The sequence below is a fragment of the Vespa velutina genome, chromosome 15 (assembly GCF_912470025.1).
Source record: "Vespa velutina chromosome 15, iVesVel2.1, whole genome shotgun sequence".
NCBI lineage: Eukaryota > Metazoa > Arthropoda > Insecta > Hymenoptera > Vespidae > Vespa > Vespa velutina.
The window spans coordinates 922,282-943,616 of record NC_062202.1 but is presented as its reverse complement, the minus strand read 5'-3'; the positions used below and the strand labels follow the sequence as shown (position 1 = coordinate 943,616).

Sequence of the window (21,335 nt, the reverse complement as noted above, 5' to 3'; positions counted from 1 at the left end):
AGGTTACTATAGATATAAACTTAATTTTAATAATGTTTCAATGCAATTAGATACCAAATTCAGGATCTTTGTCTGTTTTTAATGTCAACAAAAGTAAAGTTGATACTATATGATAAGATCTAAGTCAATATTATTCTAAATTTCATTCGATACAAGTATTATCAGGTAAAAGATTGTAATTGTCTACTATGCTTGTAGTTCATATTTTCCCCACACTTATCGCTGAAGTCACATATGATAAGTATGAAGAGTAATGAATCGCTTTAAAGGCACTTGTAACGTGATTAAATGTTAAATTTGTTAAACAATTAATATTATAAAAATGGCAAAAGAACTTGCTGACGATATTTTGAAATATCTAAGTAAAAATGGTGAAGTTAATTCATTAGATTTAGCGGAAATTTTTAACGAGGATCATCAAAAGATCGTTGGAGCAATTAAGAGTTTAGAAGCTCTTGGAGATGTAAAAGAAATTTCTTTTACATATTTTTATTAAATATTAATAAAAAATGTTTTTAATGAACTTTGCTTTATCATTATATGTTAAAATATATTTGATGCAAAATTGAGCAAGGTTTTATATATTTCTTTTTCTTTTAATAGTTAATCGATACAACATTAATTAGCCAGCAAAAATGGGAAATAACATCAGAAGGGCAACATGTAATAAAATGTGGTAGTCATGAAGCTGCAGTCTATTATGCTGTACCCGACAATGGAATATCACGATCTATCATTGATTCATCTGTTCCTTTTGCAAAAATTGGTTTTTCCAAAGCACTTGCTGCTGGTTGGATTAAGCTTGATAAATCTAACAGCACAACTATTGTTAGGAAAGCAGTACCATCTATCACAGATACTGTACAATTACATTTGAAAGATCTTGATAGTATTCCAGAAAATATTAAGAAAGAATATAAAAAAAGAAAGTTTCTTCAAGAAACGTAAGTCTTTTACGAAAAAATATGAGAACTATTACACTTGGCTGCTTTTATAAAACCATTCTTTTTTATGAAAGTGTTATTAAAAGCATACTCCTTAAGAAAGGCCCAAAATTTTCTATTCAAACTGAGAAGTTAGAAACAGACTTGACTGCGGAATTGATAGCAAACGGTGCTTGGAAGGATAAGAAATTCAAGCCATATAATTTTGAAGCACGTGGATCGCTCCTAGAAGTTGGACATTTGCATCCTTTGCTTAAAGTTAAAAGTGAATTTAAAAAAATATTTCTGGAAATGGGGTAATTATAATATTTATTAGTATTAACAAATATTTGTTTACAAAATAAAATTATGATATATATATGTTAACTTTCAATATTTTAATTATTATATCAATGCATATATTTAAAAGACACAAAAAAAAATAAAATTTGACATTATATTTTTCAGATTTACAGAGATGCCTACAAATAATTACGTTGAAAGCTCATTTTGGAATTTTGATGCCTTGTTCCAACCACAACAGCATCCTGCACGAGATGCACATGATACATTCTTTATTTCAGGTACTTGTTTATTAGAACAATTTTGGTTTGGTTATTATATTAAAACGCATAATAATTTGCTTTGCAAGAATAATTATTTTTTAACTTAGAACCAAGTCATAGTGATCATTTTCCTCCTGAATATCTGGAAAAAGTTAAAAAGATTCATAGCGAAGGTGGTTATGGATCTCAAGGTTATTGTTATGACTGGAAAATAACAGAAGCCCAAAAAAATTTACTTCGTACTCATACGACTGCGGTTAGTGCACGGATGCTGTATAATCTTATGCAACAGGTATATTTTGACATTAGTGATTATAGCTATATCAAAAAGATATGATAAATATGCTTTTATTTTCAGGGAAAGTTTAAACCTGTAAAGTACTTTAGTATTGATCGTGTTTTCCGAAATGAAACTTTAGATGCAACTCATCTTGCTGAGTTTCATCAAATTGAAGGTGTAATAGCCAATTATAATCTTACTCTTGGCCATTTGATTGGCATGCTGTATGAATTCTTTAAAAAACTTGGCATTACTGAACTTAAATTCAAGCCAGCATACAATCCATATACGGAACCAAGTATGGAAATATTTTGTTATCATAATGGTTTAAAAAAATGGATTGAAATTGGTAATAGTGGAATGTTTAGGCCAGAAATGTTATTACCTATGGGTTTACCTGAAGGTGTCAATGTTATTGCATGGGGTCTGTCATTAGAAAGGTATGTGCAATGTATAATATGATATTGAACTATTGATATTATATACATATATATATATAGTAAAAATCAAGATGTCTAATTGATATCAATAATTTATTAGGCCCACAATGATTAAATATGGTTTAAATAATATACGAGATCTTGTTGGACAAAAGATTGATTTGGAAATGGTATACAATAATCCATTATGTCGATTATATAAGTAAATATCATTTTTAATATCTTTTCATTGTTAAGTTAACAAATCTATTATATATAAATATATCTTTATATATATATATACATTGTAATACTTTTTAATATTGTTTGATAAAATTAACACTGCATTGATAAGAAAAAAAAAAAAGATATTTTCATTACACTTTAAAGTTTCTTCAGTTGAAAAAATTATGTTGACAGAGATAGCGCACAAATTAAGTCATCGAAGATAAAATCACAAAAACCATTGGATGCAGATATTTCAAAGATAGAGAAGAATCAAAATCAACACCATACATCACAGATAATACATAATATTACAAGGATTGAAAAGCAGAAACTTATTATTTTTTGTGATCCACATTATCCTATATACTCTATAGAAAAGATTTTAGATCTTGCAAAACCTTATTTAAAAATAACCATGTCGATTTACACGCATTCCTCTGTAATGGAATTACCCATAAGTTTACAAAATTTCTGTTTAAATTATCAAAATGTTGATAGAGATGCTCTTGTAGACATAATATTAATTTGGAAGATCATTGGCATTGATCCTATTTTACAATCATCTAATATGTTTGAGTTAAAAGGTGAAGTGAATATAGCACGTTATTTGAATCGTTTAATTGAATCTCAGAAGTCTAATATATTAATATATGAGAGTAATGGTCCCTTATATGCTAATCAAATAGATCTTTATTTAGAAAAAATACATAGTATTTTGCATGAAGTTTCAAAAGATCAATTACATAAAGTTTTCAAACACTCACCATATGCATTAGGAGAAAATCTTTCGGTTGTAGACATTGTTTTAGATTCTATCAAAAAACATAAGTTGAGAAGAAAATAATATTATACATTAAATCAAATAAATGTCGACTTTATATTAAACTATCTTATTTAAAATATTTATTTGTACTATCTTTTTTTTTTAATTTTGGAAATAATTTTTCTATAAGTATAAACAAATAATTTATATATTCTAATCATTCTATCCCTCTATTTTTCTAATCATGTATATATAAAGTTATTTACCTATGTAATGTTTTATGTGATACATAACGTAAAATTGATCGGTCGTTCGATGAGAAATCAAGAGTGAGAACGAAGGAACTGAAAATCTGGAATGGACATTTTGAAAATCGCTCCACCCAAGTAAAATCAAACTAAAGTTTTTTTAAGTTCGAAAAAACCATGTCCCTTGCTTGAATCTTCATTTGTATATAATAAAATTTTGTTCATCAAAATTGTTCAAGAACTAAGCCTGTACTCATTGTTAGCGTAAATCATTGTAAAATTAAGGATGATGAACAGACTTAATGTAAAAATTATTTAAACATTAGATTATGTATCATTAAAAATGTTATAATTTAATACGCATATACAAACAATTTAGATTTTTCTTAATAATTAATCGCGTATGATTGAGATAATTAAAAATTTGTTAGAGATCTTTGTAAATTTATAAGAAATTTTTTACTTTGCCGGACGATTTTCGTGAGATCGAGATAATCGATATTAGTTGTTTAAATGTTATTATCGACCATTCAAATTCGAGATAAATGATAAAAAATAACCTCCATTTGTACGATCGAAAATATATAATTTAAAAATGCCAATACATGATATATATATAACGTTCTTTCATAAAAATTTTTCAATTATCAGGTTATGATAATTATGTTATGCTATCATAAATTATCAGATTATATATAATACTGCCGTTTTTATTGGTATAAAAACAGCTCTGTACAATATTATAGTATATTACTACTGTTATATACCGTAAGAGATCTCGGACCTATGTAAACAGAATTTGAGGAAATACATTGACGTACGAGTCCTCAAAAAAACCTCACATACACCAAATCAGTGGTTACAATAAATACAGTTATATCATAACATGAGGATAGTAGGAAGTTTTTAGAATTATAATAAAAATAGTTTGAACACACACTACCAATCGTGTTGAATAATCATGGCGTCTACTTATATAAAGGATGAACAAGGTAATTATGTTTTTTTTTATATATTATTAAATTTTCATATTATATTTTACAAAGCCTCTTGCTTGTAACCTCAACAATTTTTTCTATTTCTTTCTATATAATTTTTTTTTTTTTTTATAAAACTTGTTGCTTTTAACCTCAAAAATTTTTACAGTTTATCTACATAATCTTGTATATTGTTATTTATCCAATGTGCAAATTTCTTTTAATTTTAATTTTGTATTTTTTAATTAATGTTAGTTCTTCCCAACAAATTTAATAAACAATTTAATAAGAGTTTAAAACATTAAATTTATGTTCTCATTAGTTAAATCAAATTTATGATTCTTTTGAACATTGTATCTTTTATTTGTCTCATAGGTGGAACATTTATTCCAGCCAGTCAACGTCCAGATGGTACATGGCGTAAGCCAAGACGTGTAAAAGATGGATATATACCACAGGAAGAAGTTCCATTGTATGTTAAATATTTGAATAAATTAAAAAAAAATTATATTACTTATTCCAGCATATCAGTATACGTCATATACTAACTTTTATCATTTTCTAGATATGAAAGTAAGGGCAAACAATTTATAAAAAACAAACCTATTTATCCAGTGGGAGCAAGTCCAGAGTTTATAGCTCAACATAAAGCTAAACAAGAGGCTTTGGCAGCTAAAGCAACAAAGTGTGTAACGTGTACACAACCTAAGTCAGAAAATAAGAAAAAAAAGAAGAAAAGTAAAAATAAAAATACAGAGATTATAATAGAAGAATTATCAAAAACTACTATCTCTCAAGCTAAAGTTGAAAATAAAATATCTACATTGAGTAATGAGGTAAATAAAACAAATCAAACACAAACAACTGTTGATACTGAAAAAAAAATAAAAAGTCTTCGTAAAAAAATAAGAGAAATTGAATCATTGGAAGAAAAAATAAAAAATGGTTTATTAAAAAATCCAGAAAAAGAGATTTTAGAAAAAATGCGAAGAAAGAATGAAATAATGAATGAAATAAAATCTTTAGAAGAAAAAGTATAAAATGCAATTGTTTGAGATATTTGTACGAATCAAATTGTGATGTTTATTATTTTCTTATCAAAAGAAATATATAATGTCTGTATATTAGTATCTAATAATAGTGGCATGCATTTCATTTCTCTTTTATAATACTTGCAAAATAGTTTTATGTTGCATATTATATTTTTTATTGCAACTTGCAATAAATAATATTAATGTAATTTACAGGAAACATTTAAATTAAAATAGATATATATCTGCATGAAAGAAATCACCTTGTAATATATAATGTATTATGCGAATACATCACAATATTTTCCACCTTGTAAAACCATTAAAATTTATTGGAGAATAATATACCTGTAACATTAGTAAAATATACAACCAGAGTTGTGTAATTAGATATAAGATTCATATTGTTAAACATCAGACTTAATTCAATTTTAAATTAAAATATTGTAGATTTAAGCAACGTATTTCTGACAGAGCGTCGTTAAGACTGGTGTACCTTTTACACTACACAATTTTTATAATGTCTTGTGACAAAGTTATATCATAAATCAATGGTTATATTAGATATATTCTGAACATTACTTTTTTAGTACCACCAATGCACCTTTTTTTTATATAAGTATATACTTTAGATATGTTAAATATAACAGTTATCATATGTAATAAGTTAAAATCAAAGGAATTTTTTAATTATAGTACGATACATACGATGATATATATATGGTTATGATACGTTTAATGAGAACTAAGACACCATGCTTCATATATTACAATGATGTATGGTGTACAGATAATAGATATTAATATATAACTTTTTTTCTTTTTTTTTTAATTTTATGGAATTTTATGGAATTTTATGAAATTTTATGGAATTTTATTCCATTGTACATTCAGATTGGGTTCTGGAATCTGTAAAGTAAAAAAATGTACTTGAATGTATAGGATAAGTAAAACATAGGCACATATCATTGACATTATATTACCTTCATTATTATATTGTCCACACATGCTGTACGAATACGTGCTGCAGTTGCAGGAGAATCTAATCTAAAATGACCATAGATATTCATATCTGCACGTGCAGCTTTAATTGCTTCTTTAATAGCAAAGAAAACAGATGATGCTAAAAACAGAGGTGGTTCTCCAATAGCCTGAAAATATATTTAAGTATCACATGTCGAAAGAAATAACAAAAATTTGTCAATAATATCAGTCATAAATTTTCTAAGTTCACTAGCATATACATACTTTTGATGAATAAACAGTTCGAGGATTAGGAGCTCCTTTTAATAATGAAACATTAAATTCTTGTGGTATATCAGTGAATCCTGGTATTTTATATGCTCCAGGTCCTCTACTATAAAGATATCCAGTTGGAGAATACATCAATTCTTCTAATGTAAATAATCCATAACCTTGTGTGAAGGCACCTTCGATTTGACCTATGTCAATAGCAGGATTTATACTTTCTCCTACATCCATCACAATATCTGTTCTCAATACCTATTTTGATATATATGACCAATTAGTTTTTATATATTATACAATTTTATATATGCGCTACAGAATATATTTAAAAGCAAAAAAACATTTGACAAAATAACTATTAACATGTAATCTGAGAAATGATATAATATTCAATATAAAAATGATACATACTTGGTGATCACCTGTAAGACAATCGATCACTACTTCTGTACAAGCAACGCCGTAAGTAAAGTAATTATAGGGATTTCCTGAATTAGTTACGAAAGAATAGCCAATATTTGGAGTTTGGTAGAATCCAGTTGCTGAAAGACTGATTCTACTCAAATATGCCTTCTTTATCCAATCCTCCCAAGTGCCATTTGGATCATTATCGATTATAGGTTTTAATCGTTTCATAATATCATTGCATGCATACTGAAAATAAGATAGCTCTGTAATTAATTACAAATTAGATTAAAGAAAAATATATTTTATGATTTATATGTAAATACCATGATAGCCATGCCATTTAAATCAGATCCACAACTTGCAGCAGTGGCAGAAGTATTTGGTACTTTATCTGTAGCAGTTTCAACAATATGGATCTTTTCTGGATTTACCTTTAATACTCTGCTTGCGACCTAATTAAGTGTATTTGATATAGTAAGATTATATTATTGATAAATTATAATCAATTATAAAAGAATATTAATAATTAGAATATTTTATTGTAACACATACTTGAATCATTTTCGTATGTAAGCCTTGTCCCATTTCAATTCCACCATGGCTAATTAAAACAGAACCATCAGTATATATATGAACAAGTGCTCCAGCTTGATTTAAAAATAAAGTAGTAAATGAAATTCCAAATTTCACAGGTACAACAGCTAATCCTTTTTTCTTATATCTATGAAGTCTAAAGGATAAATTAATAAATAAATATGATATTAATAAATATAATATATATATATATATTAATAAATAAATATATATATGTTTGTATATATGTATATATATATATACACAAACGTACTTATTAAATTCTTCAACTGCAACTTTTCTTTCATTATAATGAGCCGAATTTAAACATTCTTTCCAGCAACGATCTAAAGTACAACGAAGAAGCTGTTGATTATAGTGAGTTAGATCTCCCTCTTTATACATATTTAATTCTGCTACCTATAAAAAAAATTATTTTCTATAAGATTTAAGTATGTTTAATAAATACGATACAAATGAATTCGTTTAAACGGAGCTAAAGAAGAAATAAATGTATAAATGCATACAATGAAGTTGTTATGTTAAATATTAAAAATGATACCTTTAGAGTGTCAAGTTCCAAAAATTCAGCAATATGTCTAATAATGTTTTCTGCAGCAAACATGCCTTGCGGACCGCCGAAACCACGAAAAGCAGTATTAGAAGGTAAATTTGTTTTACATAAATAACCGTATGCATGTGCTACTGGTATTCTGTAGGCATTCTCAAAATGAAACATTGTACGTTCTAATATCTACAAAATGATTGAAAATATTATTTATTATGTAAAATATTTGTATGTCTTTATTAATGTTATAATTAATATGGATGATTATTTACTGATGGAGAGAGGTCAACAGAATATCCTGCATTATTATATATATGTATTTCCACAACATCTATCAAACCATTTTTTTTAAATCCAACTTTATATTTAAAATGGAATGGGTGTCGTGTGCCCATCATCATCATATCTTCATCTCTATCCAGCATGCAACGCACAGGTTTGCGCAATCTGTCAAAGATTGACAAAATATGTCATTTTACTTTATTTTACTTCATTTTATTTTAAAATTAACACACAAATTTTATGAATTTATTTTTAAATCCTTTAATAATGTACATACCTATGTGCAGCAAGTACAGCTGGTATAGCAATCATATATGGACGAGATTCTTTTCCTCCAAAACCACCTCCTAATCGTTTAACACGGACATTAATTCTATTTATATGTACATTTAAGGCATGAGCAACGAGTTTTTGTATTTCAGAAGGATGTTGAGTTGCACAAAATATTTCTAGTTCATCTTCTTCTTTTGGTATAGCAATAACAGCATTTGTTTCCAAATAAAAATGTTCTTGTCCACTTGTATGTATTTCACCTTCCAATATAAAATCAGTTTCTGCAAATGCTTTTTTTGCATCTCCTTTAATAATACGTTTCGAAAAATCAGAGAAAAATGAATTATGTTTAATAGCATCCTAAAAAAAAATAGATTATAACATTACAAGTTTTAAGGAAAAATTAGAAAATTTGTTGATACATGCACATTCAGCTATATATATATATATAATATTTAAAAATATATTTTATTATTACTAACCTCTATAGATATAATTACAGGTTGTATATCTTCATATTCCACAATAACGCTTCTTGCAGCTTTTTGTGCTGTAGCTTGGTCAACTGCAACAATTGCACCTATAACTTGTCCCTGACTAGTGACCTGGAAAACAACGATGTATGTAATACAATATATTTCCACATTACATTATTTATTTTTAACATAAATTTCACTTTCAAATTACCTTGTCAGATTTAAATACTTCGTCATCATATATAATAGGTCCAACCCAACGTCTATCATCAGGAATATCTTTTGCGGAGAAAAATGCTTCAACTCCTTCCATATCAAGAGCTTTTGATGGATCAATTTTCAAAATTTTTGCATGTGCTCTTGTTGACACTACAAGACTTAAATATAATTCTCCATTAACTGAAGGCATATCATCACAATAAATTGCTTCACCAGTTGCTTGTTTAAAGGCACTAGTATGAATAATTGGTCGTCCTAATAAATCAGTATGAGCTTGTTCTTTAGGTACCTACATATATTGATACATATAATGATTTTAATACAAAAATTTCAGCAAGCATTATTAATAGATATTTATATATAGAATTAAAAAATTTTTTATATGTACATACAATTTGATAATATTGTGAACTTTTTGGTGGTTTATAATGGAAACATTCTGATGCACTTATTATTTCATTTGGCAGTGGTTCTATATTTGACGAATTCATTGATAAACATTTAGTTATATGTAAATATCCTTTGAGAAACAAACTGAAATATAATATAAAAAATTTTTATATATAGAAAAATTTGTATTTATAGAAAAAATAATTTCTTCGTTATTTATTGCATATGTAATATACTTTATACAGTATACCTTAGTGTAAGAGCACGACGATACATGACCATTCCACCAGGAGCATTGTCTGATAAATTGCCTTCTTTAAGCAATGAATCATATACTACCTCCAATATATTCTCATCCCATTTTCTAAAATTATAAAAATTTTATTATTTATCTCATTAATTGTCCATTATCTACAAAACATTGAAAATTATTGGAATTGATAGATTTTAAATGCTTATTTGACAAACCTGTTAATCATATTTTGACATGTTTGAGTAGCCATGGTAGTGGTTGGAGCCTTTCCACCAAAGGATAAATACGCTTTTTCTATTATACGAGTCTGATCTTTAAAAAATACATTAAAAGCCATATTCATTATTGCTATGTCATCATCTCGCCTCCTTGCTTGTTTATAAGCAATAAAATATTGATTCTAAAAAAAAATAATAATTTTTTAGATTTTATATATTACAACTTTTGTAACAATTTTAACTTGTCCTTACTTTATAAGAAAAAGGAATTAGAATTGAAACAAGAACTTCTTCGGACTCTACGATATTACACCGATAACCAGTAAAAAAGTTTTCATCTAGTAGTACTGTTCTGGATCCTTTTTTCAAACTATGCAAAACTAATTTTGCACCAGCAGCTACAAATATTGGAACTAAATCTGATACAGGACTACCAGTCATTATATTTCCACCAACAGCCTGCATATTATAATATAATTTAAATCATATATACTATGATATTAAAAATTTAATGAAAAAAAAAATTATAGAAACTTACAGCTACATTTCTAATTTGTTTACCACCAAAAAAATGTAACATTTTTACTATCTCTGTAAAAATTCTTGTTTGAAAATCTAAAAGAATAATTGTATTAAATATGTGAATATATGTATATATATATATATTTTTTTTTTCTTTTTTTAATATTGAAAAATAATAATTTACCTGGTTTTATTTCGATATAATGCTTAAGAGTATCTTGTAATTCATTCAAAGTTATACTTGCACCAATTATTAATCCATCATTGGATTCTATAATCTCATGCATTTCTTTTATTTGTGTTGGATGTATAATTATTGGATATAGGAAATGTTTGAATTTTACTTCCACACCTGCAACACAATTTAAATATGCAATATAGCAACTATATCATACACAAAACTAAAATACAATAAAGAAAAAATACAAACCAATTTCTGTATTTCCAACTACAATTTTGGCAGATGGATACTCATGTTTGAGAGTAAGTAGTTGTGTTAAATTTATAGGTCTAAACCAAGTTACATTTTTACCTTTTAATACTAAGTATTGCTCATTAAGATAAGAAGAGATCTATAAATACAAATACCGTTATGTATATTATTAATAAAATATATTGAATCTCTATAAAATTAACTCATAAACTAAATAAATGCAATTAAAGAAAACTATTAAATTTTTAAATAATTTTACTTGTAACTTTGGTGGAAATATTATTTCCTGAGAAGGATCATATGGACAGAAATCTTCAGAATTAAAAATCTCTGTAGGTTCAGATGAAAATGCTTTCTTGCAACAAGCATCTCCCATGGAACAAACACTTTCACATCCATTGTTTTTAGGTATTTGATTTGCCAACTGTGCTTGTTCCCATTCTTCAGTGAAAGTTCTAAATCCTTCTATAATTGGTCGATATCCTGTACATCTACATAGATTACCTAAAAATTATACATACACAATTTTTTATTAAATTTATATTTTATTATATATTAATTAATAAATGTTTTTACCTTGAAATGCAATTTCTAAGTCATTCATTGTAGGTTTTGGTGTATTTCTCAAAAGAGTATACATAGACATAACGATACCGGGTGTACAAAAACCACATTGAGAGCCATGTGCTTTAGCTATTCGTTCTTGAACAGGATGTAATTTTGTTTTGATGCTACCAATTCCTTCCACTGTGGTTACTGCTAAACCATGTATAGCACATATTGGAAATAAACATGCATTTACTGCCAAATGACTATTGATATATATAAAAATTAAGAAAATAATATATAGTTTTCAATGTAATTAATATTGTCTCGATATTTTATTTTAAATGAAGAAATAAAAGGATACATAATAGATTTGGTTCTATGATTGTATTTTGAAATCATAACCGTGCATACTCCACATCCACCTTCGGCACATCCTAACTTGGTTCCAGTTAAGTGTACTATGTTTATATAGTTAAGATTTTATAGTTAATATTATGTCATATATTATTTTCTTTATATATTGATATTAATAAGGATACATTTATTGCGAAGATACCACAGTAAAGTCCATTCAGGATCTATCTTATCATCTAATACCTAAATTAATTAAATTTGATAAATCTAATATTATATTATAACATTATCTATAGTATTTTTTACTTTTTACAATTTATATTGATTGTTACTTAATTTAAGATATAGTTTACCTCTTTTCCATTTACATAAAAAACAAGAGTATTCGCTGTAAGCTGCTTATATTCATCATTAGAAATTCCCCCATTGCGTATCTTCAATTTGTAATTCGTATCATGTATGGTATTTACTGTCCCATTTATAGAACGCTTCATTATTTTATAAAAATTATCCTTTTTATAGACAAAATTATGTCAATATTTTTTATCTATATTATAATATTAATATTTCTTTCCTGTAATTATCAAGAATTATTTTTAATTTTCAAAGCAATTCTCATAAAGTTTATTATAAATTTAATACTAAAAATATAATATAATCATATAATAATATTTAATTGATTTTTATTTCCATCAATTTTTTTACAATTAATTTATATTGTTAGTAATAATACAAATATTGTATTTTTATTTTTATTGTGTTTCTTGCGTTTTGCAAATTTCTGGATAAAAATATTAAAAAAAAAAGAAAAACAAAAAAAATATATATATATATAAAAAATGGGACATTTCAATCGGAATACATTAATATCAACGTTATTTATGATTTTATGGAAAAAGTTATCAGGACAAAGTTACATTATTTAAAGGGACACATCTGACGATAGAAAGAATTTTTTTTCACGAGCATTTTTATGAGATTTCAAAGTCATTAGTATTTTCTTAAACGTAATTCTATGGATTTTTTTTACATAAATTGATTCCTTATGTGACAATATATGTTTTTGGAAAAAATAATATATGTACATGTACATTTATTATAAAAAACATGTGATTATGAATATGCATAAATTGAAACATTTGTTTTAAATACTTACTTTATTATTTATTCCTCAATTAATTATTTATTTCTCAACTATATTTTTTTATTTAGAATGATATGAACCAAATCAGAGAATCAATTGACAAATCAATCAAAAAAATAAAGATCGTATGTTTTTTACTTATTTGAAGTTATTTCTTTAGTACAATAATAGAGCAACAAGCAAACACTTGTGAAATAGATAAAAATATGATAAGTTTATGATAAACATGTTAAAATACAAATAATGATTAATCCGTATTACAATGTATATTTCATTTATGTAAACTATATAACAATTAGCAATTTTATTATTATTATTATTAATTTTTTTTTATTATTATTATTATTATTATTTTTATTATTATTATTATTATTATTCACAATTGCATTTTCATAATTATTTTTTGTAATATGCATTATATTACGTATAATAATACATTTCGTTTCTTTTACATAAACCATTATTATTTATATAAATATGTTAGCCAGATAAAAATTTATAAAAATTATAATCTTTAAATAAATAAATAAATAATTATATATGTATATGTATTTCTAATGTTTTTAAATATTATATTTTTCCAAAATATGTATACAAAACAATATAATCATTTTGATACATTTTAATTAAATTAATTACAGTAATAATAACTTAATTACAGTAATAACAATAGATTCAAAACAAACGAAATGATAAATTATTGAATGCAAGTGATGAAAAAAAAAAAATGCATCTATTTATTCTGATAATAAAATAGAATATGCGCAATACGCGCATATGGAGCATGCGCTCAAGGGAAAGACTTGCGTAAGAAATTTGTATTTAAAAAATGTTCTACGTTGATTAAGTTAATATTACACTTTTGATTAATACGAATAAATAGTAAAAAAGAAACAAAAAACTGTAAAGGGAAAAATTAAATCAAGAAAGAAATTTTCTTACGATAGCTTTCAATTTTTTTAGCAAATATTCAATTATTTTTTTAATTTCATATCTTATCATATACACCGTAATATATTTATCACATGTATTATCTCAAAATAAATTTTACAAAAATATAATAATACACGTACCTTTGATAATTAAATTAATACTTTCCGACGTATTTATGTACAAAATAATTCACGATAATTATAATGACTATAAATGATAAAAATACTATAATGGCTTCTTCTGAATAAATTCATAAACGACGTGGGCACAATGTATTAAGTTCAGTGAGAGACTGTGAGTTATGCTAGAGACTGTAATTGTAATATACTCCTCACTTTAACTTGATTGATTAACATCAACGGGCTTGGCTCAGAAATATCTTATGGTTATTAATACGTTACGATAAAATATTACGATGTAAGACAGATATGTAGATTACATGTATACTGTGCCTTTTAATCAATATCATTGATTTTATCATATCATTTTTTAAATACCTATCTTTTAATAATATCAGAAAATAAGCAAACAAGGCTATCACAAAATGTTATCGCAAGATATTTTTGCATTGGTATTATTTACCATTGTTACTGCTTATGTTACTACGTAAATGATGTCGACATCTATAGACATTTTTATATACGATTTTTCTGTTTGTATATACATATACATACGATTTAATAATCAATTATATTCATACGTATATATTTGTGTTGTAACATTCTAATTTGTTATATAAGTAAATGACTTTTCTTTCAGCTCAAATCGCGTTTATCTTATTGGAGTTTTGATACGTCTGTGATATTTTATTTCTTTTCAAAAGTTTCAAAGTTTTATCATTTCACTTCGATAACGCGATATGTTACGTACATATAAATAAAAAAAAAAGAATCATAATAAATATATGCATATACAGTATATAATTGCAATACAATGTATAGAGCTACGTATGAATTTGATAAGAATGATAACACTTTATTTTTCTTTCATTTTTGCATTGTTATTATTATTATCATGTTTATTTCATTTAATATATTAAGAATTTACTGTAAGACTTCAACGAAAAATTTTTTTTCCTCCTTCTAACGTAATTATCCGTGAAAATGATGTTTAAATTATAGGAAGAAAGTAATTTAAATAATTTAAAATTAAATATTTATATATAATAAAATAAGTTATTGAATAACGTCATATATATATATACACATATATATACTTTACACGTATATATACTTATACAAAGTTTTTTTAATAAACTTTAAAAAATCTTTTATAAATGAAATAATCATGATAACGTACTCCATAAAATAATTACAAACATAGATGTGTTTTAGTAATAATATTTCTCTACTAACATTATTCGTACATTTTTTCTAGTGAAATTTCTAATATTTTAAATAATAAATTATGTATTTTAATTACTTATATTAATATCTAATAAATCAAATGTCATTAACGAAGAAATGTGATAAATATTTTATGAAACCTTTTAATATTTGATAACAGTAAAAAAAAAATCCACAAGATGGAATATGCTTTAAGGAAAAAAATAATTGGTAGCACTGCTATGTCTCTTTGTCTTTCTTTACTTGATGTTCTCGCAAAAGTAACTCGTTGAATAAGTGAAGGTTTGTGTTGATATATCGTGAAATATCTTAAACATCTTCTTAATTGAATATTAAATCATTAAATTATAATATTGTATTAATTTATTACATCGTTGGTTTGATAATATTGTTTTACCATCATTGCAATATAATATAGTAAAAATTTCTCAATAATAGCATTGTTTATCATAAATTTTCAACTATAATAATTAATACCTTTTTTCTTTGCATGATAATTTATGAAAAATATCTTATAACAGTTTTTATTTGTTGTTAACAAAAAATTAGAATAGAAATATATTATTTAGTTTTATTGTTTATATTACATTATTGATTATCACATAACCTGTTAATTATTGGGTAGGATGGCTCCAAGATATGAATTAGCTGTTGGTCTCAACAGAGGACATAAAACTACTACCATCAAAGTAGCAAAAAGCAAAACAGAGAAAGAAAAAACTGTTATTCTTCGACCATCTAGATTGAAGGGGGTATGAAATACAAAAATATGTGAATATGTATTGATACATTAATTAATGAATTATTATATAACTAATAATTAATATATAATTTCAGAGGCAAACAAAGCACAGTAAATTTGTCAGAGACTTAATACGTGAAGTAACCGGACATGCTCCGTATGAAAAGCGTGCAATGGAATTGCTGAAAGTATCGAAAGACAAGCGTGCATTAAAGTTTCTGAAAAGAAGGGTAAGAAATGATTTAATTGATTATTTTTACATTTTTCCGGAGAATATACTACATTCATTATGTGAAATATTTATTAATTATAAAGTATATGTTTCTTTACTTTAATTTTTTTTATTTCAGTTGGGTACACATATTCGAGCCAAAAGGAAACGAGAGGAACTTGGAAATATACTTGTACAAATGAGAAAAGCGGGAGCACATCATTAATTTCATAAAATTAATGTATCTTATATTTATATTATTAAAATATATTCATAAAAAAGAAATTCTTAATTCCAAATTTTATCTTATTACTGACATAAACGAACACATTCCTTAATATTCATTCAGAATAAGTAATTTTACAATTTTTTTTATGTCTTGGTGAATTTATTATTATCAATTATGGTATGCATTATATCAAACGTTTAAATAATTTATATAACTATTAAATAATTATGCAAGTTAATTTGGTCTGTAAATATGACTGTATAAGTTTTTATTTCAAATAATTGAATGTTCTAAAGGAAGTATTACGAAATATTTTATCTTTATAAGTATAGTTATAAATTGAAAGATAGGACGAACATTGTATCGATACATATTTTGGTAAGATCACACAAAAAGAATTGATTGGTCAATGAAAAGACTTCTCGACCAATCCGATAACACGGACCAATCCGAAATCAAGTATAGTGGAATCTTGCGTAAAAGTTATATTATGTAGTCTAATTATTGTCATAATAAAAAAGTATTAAAAAATATTTATCACGTTACAATTAATGAAACTTTATGTGAAAGATTAGAGAATATAATTTTCATATTGATGTTTGGTTAGAATTACATTGAAGTCAGTTTGCCATTGATGATCATAACCATAATATATCTCTGTTATATTTTACGTATATGACGTTATATACGTACTGAAATATATAATTATCTAAATTTTTCTCTCGCGTGTCGGTCAATTTTTCTTATGTATATGCATATAAACATGTATAAGCACGTGTTTAATGTTAACATGCACATTTAACGTTACCAAAAAGCACAAATTATAAAAATTAATGAACGATGTTGAATATATAAAATATTTCCATTATGGAAGACGTAAATATTTATGAAAAGATTATTCCAGAAGAACTTATTAATACATCGTGCTCAGAAAGTTATGGGAACGATACTGAATTTGTGATATTGAACAAATGTACAAATGTGGAAGATAACATGGTAACTGTACAAGTACATTACTCCATCATATTGATATTTTATCCAATTTTATTTAGTCATTTTAGTAATATTTCTAATATAGCAATGGGAAATATTAGAATTTATTTGTTTTTATTAATTATAAAGAAATCTTTAATACATATATTATATATAAAACTATAATAATCAAAATAAATTAAAAAAATGTTATATAGGTAGTCGGAGAAGAAATTGAAGTAAATGAAAATATGGACTTACAACAAACAGTTCCTGAAGATTGCAATTATCAATTGAAAAATATACCAACATCTGTTGAAGAGAATATTGATACTTGCGATAAAGAAATAACAGATTGTGCAGAAACTTGTTCTATTATTTCTTCTACAAGTTCTAATATTAAAGAAGATTTAAGTCAAATTAACGATGAACAGTCTTCTACGGTAAATACATTATGACAAAATGTTTTTATATATATATAAATATAGATGTAATATAAATATATATTATTATTGTGATTTTTTTAATTGTGCATTTAGTAATACACAGTTAATTGTTAAAATAATATAAATATACGAACGTATAACAATATTTTTAATCACAGGATAATTTTTTTTTGGTATATTGCATTATCTTAAAATTAATATATTACTTTTTACATGTTAAAATAGCTACCAAATGTGGTGAAGGAAGATTCAACAATTGACTATTCTAGTAACACTGATGACGAATCTCAAGGTGATGATGAAACAATAGCAACATTTGTTACCGCAGCTGGTCAACAATTAGCACTTTATGCAGTTGAGGATTCTGAGGATATTTTTGCTGTTTCTCTTTATGATGAATCTGGTGAACCTCCAACAAATTTTCAATTTCTTATGAAGTATGTATGTTAAATGTACATTCTACTAATACTATTAATAGAACTATTCATATAAATCAAACGAGTAATTCACTTAAATGTACTAGACTTCTATTTATTAGACAATTATATTTATAGAGTAGATGTTGAAAGATTAATAGGTGAAGGTGCTGTAAGAACAGTAAAAAAACCATCGCAAATAAAAAAACATTTATTGACTATGCAATCTTCAATGCTGTTTTCAAAAGAATGTCTACTAAATCATGAAGCAGAGAATGATATTGATAAAAGTATAGTTCAAGATAACTATCAGATAAAAGAACATCAATCTTCATGGATTAGAAACTCATGTTTGTCAAAAGAAATTGATGCAAAACTTGATGTTCCAATAGATATGGACGCTAAGTCTGAAGATTCGAATGTGACATATGTAATGATGGATAATTGCACTGTGAAATTAGGTATATAACAATATCTCATTCTACATATAATTGTTAATTATTACATTCTGTAATTTTTATTTTAATTTTACATTAATTTTATGTATATTTTATAGCTGATTCGTCTGTTGATGAAAACGTAGAAAATAATCAGGAAATGTTAGAACAATCAACAGTACAATATATTCTATTTGAAGATAATGAATCTGATTCGGAATTAACATTTGATGAAATTCAATCAACGCTTCAAAATATGAAGTCTGAACGACAAATTTTTTCAAGGAAATCACACAAGAAAACAATAAGAGTAGAGGATGAATCGAATAGATTAGGAATGTCTTGTTCTAAAACAATTATTTCTAATGGTATTATAATATTTTTTTTAAATTGACAAACATTTTATAAAATACAAATATTGATTACATCAAAGATTCTATGTATTTAATGATATATGTGTACGTATATACATTTTTTTTTACAGGCACAGAATCAGATACAGATAGATTAAATACAAGTAAAGAATCAGTAGAATGTAGTAAATCCGAAGCAATACATACGGAATGCAAAGCGAAGAGATCTCGTAAACAACAATTAACTTCAGTAAACCGAGAAGATTCTGAAATAATCATACAACCAGCATCTTTGTTAACTGAAAACGACAAGAGTACAAAAACAAGAGGTAAAAGAAGAAGAATTACTTCACAATCTGAATATCACCGAAAAAGAAATAATTCAAAAAGTTTGATAAGAATGAAGCAAAGAGAGATTGAGATTATTAATATAGATCTTGATGAGGAAGAAAGCATGTCACCTATAAAAAAGAATATTGTTGAAATAACTATAGATGAAAATAAAGATAAATATTCTAGTGACAAAGAAAATGATGTCATAATGGTAGGGGACTCTGAAGATGAAGCAAAAGAAAATGTTTCTAAACTTACAGGAACTCTTTTGCAATGTGAATTTTGCTCGAGACGATTCAGACAAAAAAGAGCTTTGGATACTCATTCTCGAGTCTGTTCTAAATCATCATCTGATGTAATTAAATTAGATCCTCAAAAACTTAATCATGTAAATAATGTTGATAAAAAAAAAGACATAAAACTGTATGCATGTAAAATATGTCAAGAAAAATTCGAAGTCGTTGTTGCTTTAGCCCGCCACGTGCGATTAGAACACTCGCAAAGGAAAAAACGTATATCTAGTAAATCTTCAGGTGAACCAGATTCTGAGGAATCATATTCTATGGATATAACTAAAGAAAATGTTAGGATACATAAAAGAACAAAAAGAAAAAAAGATCAAAGTATGAATTATTCCTGGGAAACTAAGAAATTATGTTGCAAGGATTGTGGAAGATGGTTTTCAAGTGCAGCTTCGTTAAGTGCGCATTATCTACAACATGATACAAAGAGACCAGGTAAAACTTATATAAGTTTTTATATAATCAAAATAAAGTTAAATTATATTTTTTTTTATATTTTCACGACTTAATATATATATATAGTTATATATATATATATATATAAAACTGTATTGTATGTATATAGTTTAAATTCACAGAAGAACATAACCTCTTTTATGTGCATTTTTTGTCATTAACAGAAAAGCAAATTCGAAGATGTCAAATTTGTAAGAAGCTAATAAAATCAAGAATGCTTTTTATACGTCATTTGAAAATGCATAGTAATGTCAAATTATTTACTGGGATGAATACATTACAAAAGAAATTACGAAATACTCGGCAAGCAGCCAGAAAAATTACAGCGCTTAGAAAAAGAGGAAGACCACGGAAACTTTGATTGCTTTCAATGTGTTATACTATTAAAATATGCAGCCTTTATGTTAAGTAACATCACTGTAGTATTGTCGATATTCTTCTATTGAATTGTCCTTTGAAATGTATGTAACATAATATTCCTATACTTGGAATATTTATATAATATATCTTTTTCTAGGACAACATTAAAACATTGTAATTTTAAATAAATCAGTGGATGTTGGCATTAGCGTAAATGTACCAATATTATCGTACTTTTGTGTTACTTTTTTCAGTAAATTATATAAGTATTATAGTAATATATATATATTGAACATTTGTGTATATATGAATGATTATAATATGATAAAAACAAATCATTAATTTATAGTTATTACTTCATCGTAATAATCTTTATTACAATGCAATGACATTGATTGTTGTTATCCTATCCTAATATTATATGATTTAAATGTTTTTTAATACTTGACAAATT

At 25.5% G+C, this 21,335-nt stretch overlaps 5 protein-coding genes and 1 long non-coding RNA gene across 9 annotated transcripts; 4 read left to right on the top strand and 2 right to left on the bottom strand.

Annotated features, from left to right (window-relative positions):
• Positions 1–218: 218 nt before the first annotated feature.
• On the top strand, positions 219–3,316 carry LOC124954616 (phenylalanine--tRNA ligase alpha subunit). 3 transcript variants are annotated; one of them, XM_047507808.1, is made up of 8 exons: positions 220–463; positions 604–944; positions 1,019–1,240; positions 1,392–1,507; positions 1,597–1,781; positions 1,848–2,209; positions 2,310–2,411; positions 2,609–3,316. In XM_047507808.1, exons 1-8 carry the CDS (start codon positions 323–325, stop codon positions 3,258–3,260), a joined length of 2,121 nt encoding a protein of 706 aa, XP_047363764.1. In that variant the 5' UTR covers positions 220–322; the 3' UTR covers positions 3,261–3,316. The 3 variants fall into 3 exon arrangements, with proteins under 3 accessions (XP_047363766.1, XP_047363765.1, XP_047363764.1); XM_047507810.1 differs by lacking the exon at positions 2,310–2,411 and having other exon boundaries at positions 219–463; positions 1,848–2,067; positions 2,611–3,316; XM_047507809.1 differs by lacking the exon at positions 2,310–2,411 and having other exon boundaries at positions 219–463.
• LOC124954621 lies at positions 1,266–4,819 on the bottom strand. Of its 2 annotated transcripts, none has more exons than XR_007102592.1 (3): positions 3,446–4,819; positions 3,181–3,228; positions 1,266–1,631 (listed from the first exon to the last, which is right to left on the bottom strand). It is a non-coding gene; the product is annotated as an uncharacterized LOC124954621 (long non-coding RNA). The 2 variants fall into 2 exon arrangements; XR_007102591.1 differs by having other exon boundaries at positions 4,195–4,793.
• On the top strand, positions 3,986–6,002 carry LOC124954620 (partner of Y14 and mago). Its single transcript, XM_047507813.1, has 3 exons — positions 3,986–4,419; positions 4,780–4,876; positions 4,970–6,002. Exons 1-3 carry the CDS (start codon positions 4,389–4,391, stop codon positions 5,442–5,444), a joined length of 603 nt encoding a protein of 200 aa, XP_047363769.1. The 5' UTR covers positions 3,986–4,388; the 3' UTR covers positions 5,445–6,002.
• Positions 5,455–14,734, bottom strand: LOC124954614 (xanthine dehydrogenase). Its single transcript, XM_047507801.1, has 25 exons — positions 14,419–14,734; positions 12,555–12,775; positions 12,387–12,444; positions 12,209–12,305; positions 11,875–12,110; positions 11,558–11,802; positions 11,296–11,437; positions 11,050–11,217; positions 10,882–10,958; positions 10,596–10,802; positions 10,341–10,525; positions 10,123–10,236; positions 9,875–10,016; positions 9,475–9,771; positions 9,270–9,392; positions 8,792–9,147; positions 8,505–8,679; positions 8,227–8,418; positions 7,939–8,084; positions 7,644–7,821; positions 7,415–7,543; positions 7,095–7,337; positions 6,684–6,938; positions 6,419–6,586; positions 5,455–6,344 (listed from the first exon to the last, which is right to left on the bottom strand). Exons 2-25 carry the CDS (start codon positions 12,693–12,695, stop codon positions 6,300–6,302), a joined length of 4,119 nt encoding a protein of 1,372 aa, XP_047363757.1. The 5' UTR covers positions 12,696–12,775; positions 14,419–14,734; the 3' UTR covers positions 5,455–6,299.
• A 1,043-nt stretch (positions 14,735–15,777) lies between these two features.
• LOC124954253 (60S ribosomal protein L36-like) lies at positions 15,778–16,876 on the top strand. The gene is made up of 4 exons (XM_047506872.1): positions 15,778–15,906; positions 16,250–16,376; positions 16,462–16,596; positions 16,717–16,876. The coding sequence occupies exons 2-4, from the start codon at positions 16,251–16,253 to the stop codon at positions 16,801–16,803; spliced, it is 348 nt and encodes a 115-aa protein (XP_047362828.1). The 5' UTR covers positions 15,778–15,906; position 16,250; the 3' UTR covers positions 16,804–16,876.
• A 364-nt stretch (positions 16,877–17,240) lies between these two features.
• Positions 17,241–21,106, top strand: LOC124954249 (zinc finger protein 652-like). Its single transcript, XM_047506859.1, has 7 exons — positions 17,241–17,802; positions 17,997–18,221; positions 18,450–18,661; positions 18,779–19,101; positions 19,197–19,445; positions 19,562–20,500; positions 20,686–21,106. Exons 1-7 carry the CDS (start codon positions 17,674–17,676, stop codon positions 20,880–20,882), a joined length of 2,274 nt encoding a protein of 757 aa, XP_047362815.1. The 5' UTR covers positions 17,241–17,673; the 3' UTR covers positions 20,883–21,106.
• The last annotated feature ends 229 nt before the right edge of the window (positions 21,107–21,335 follow it).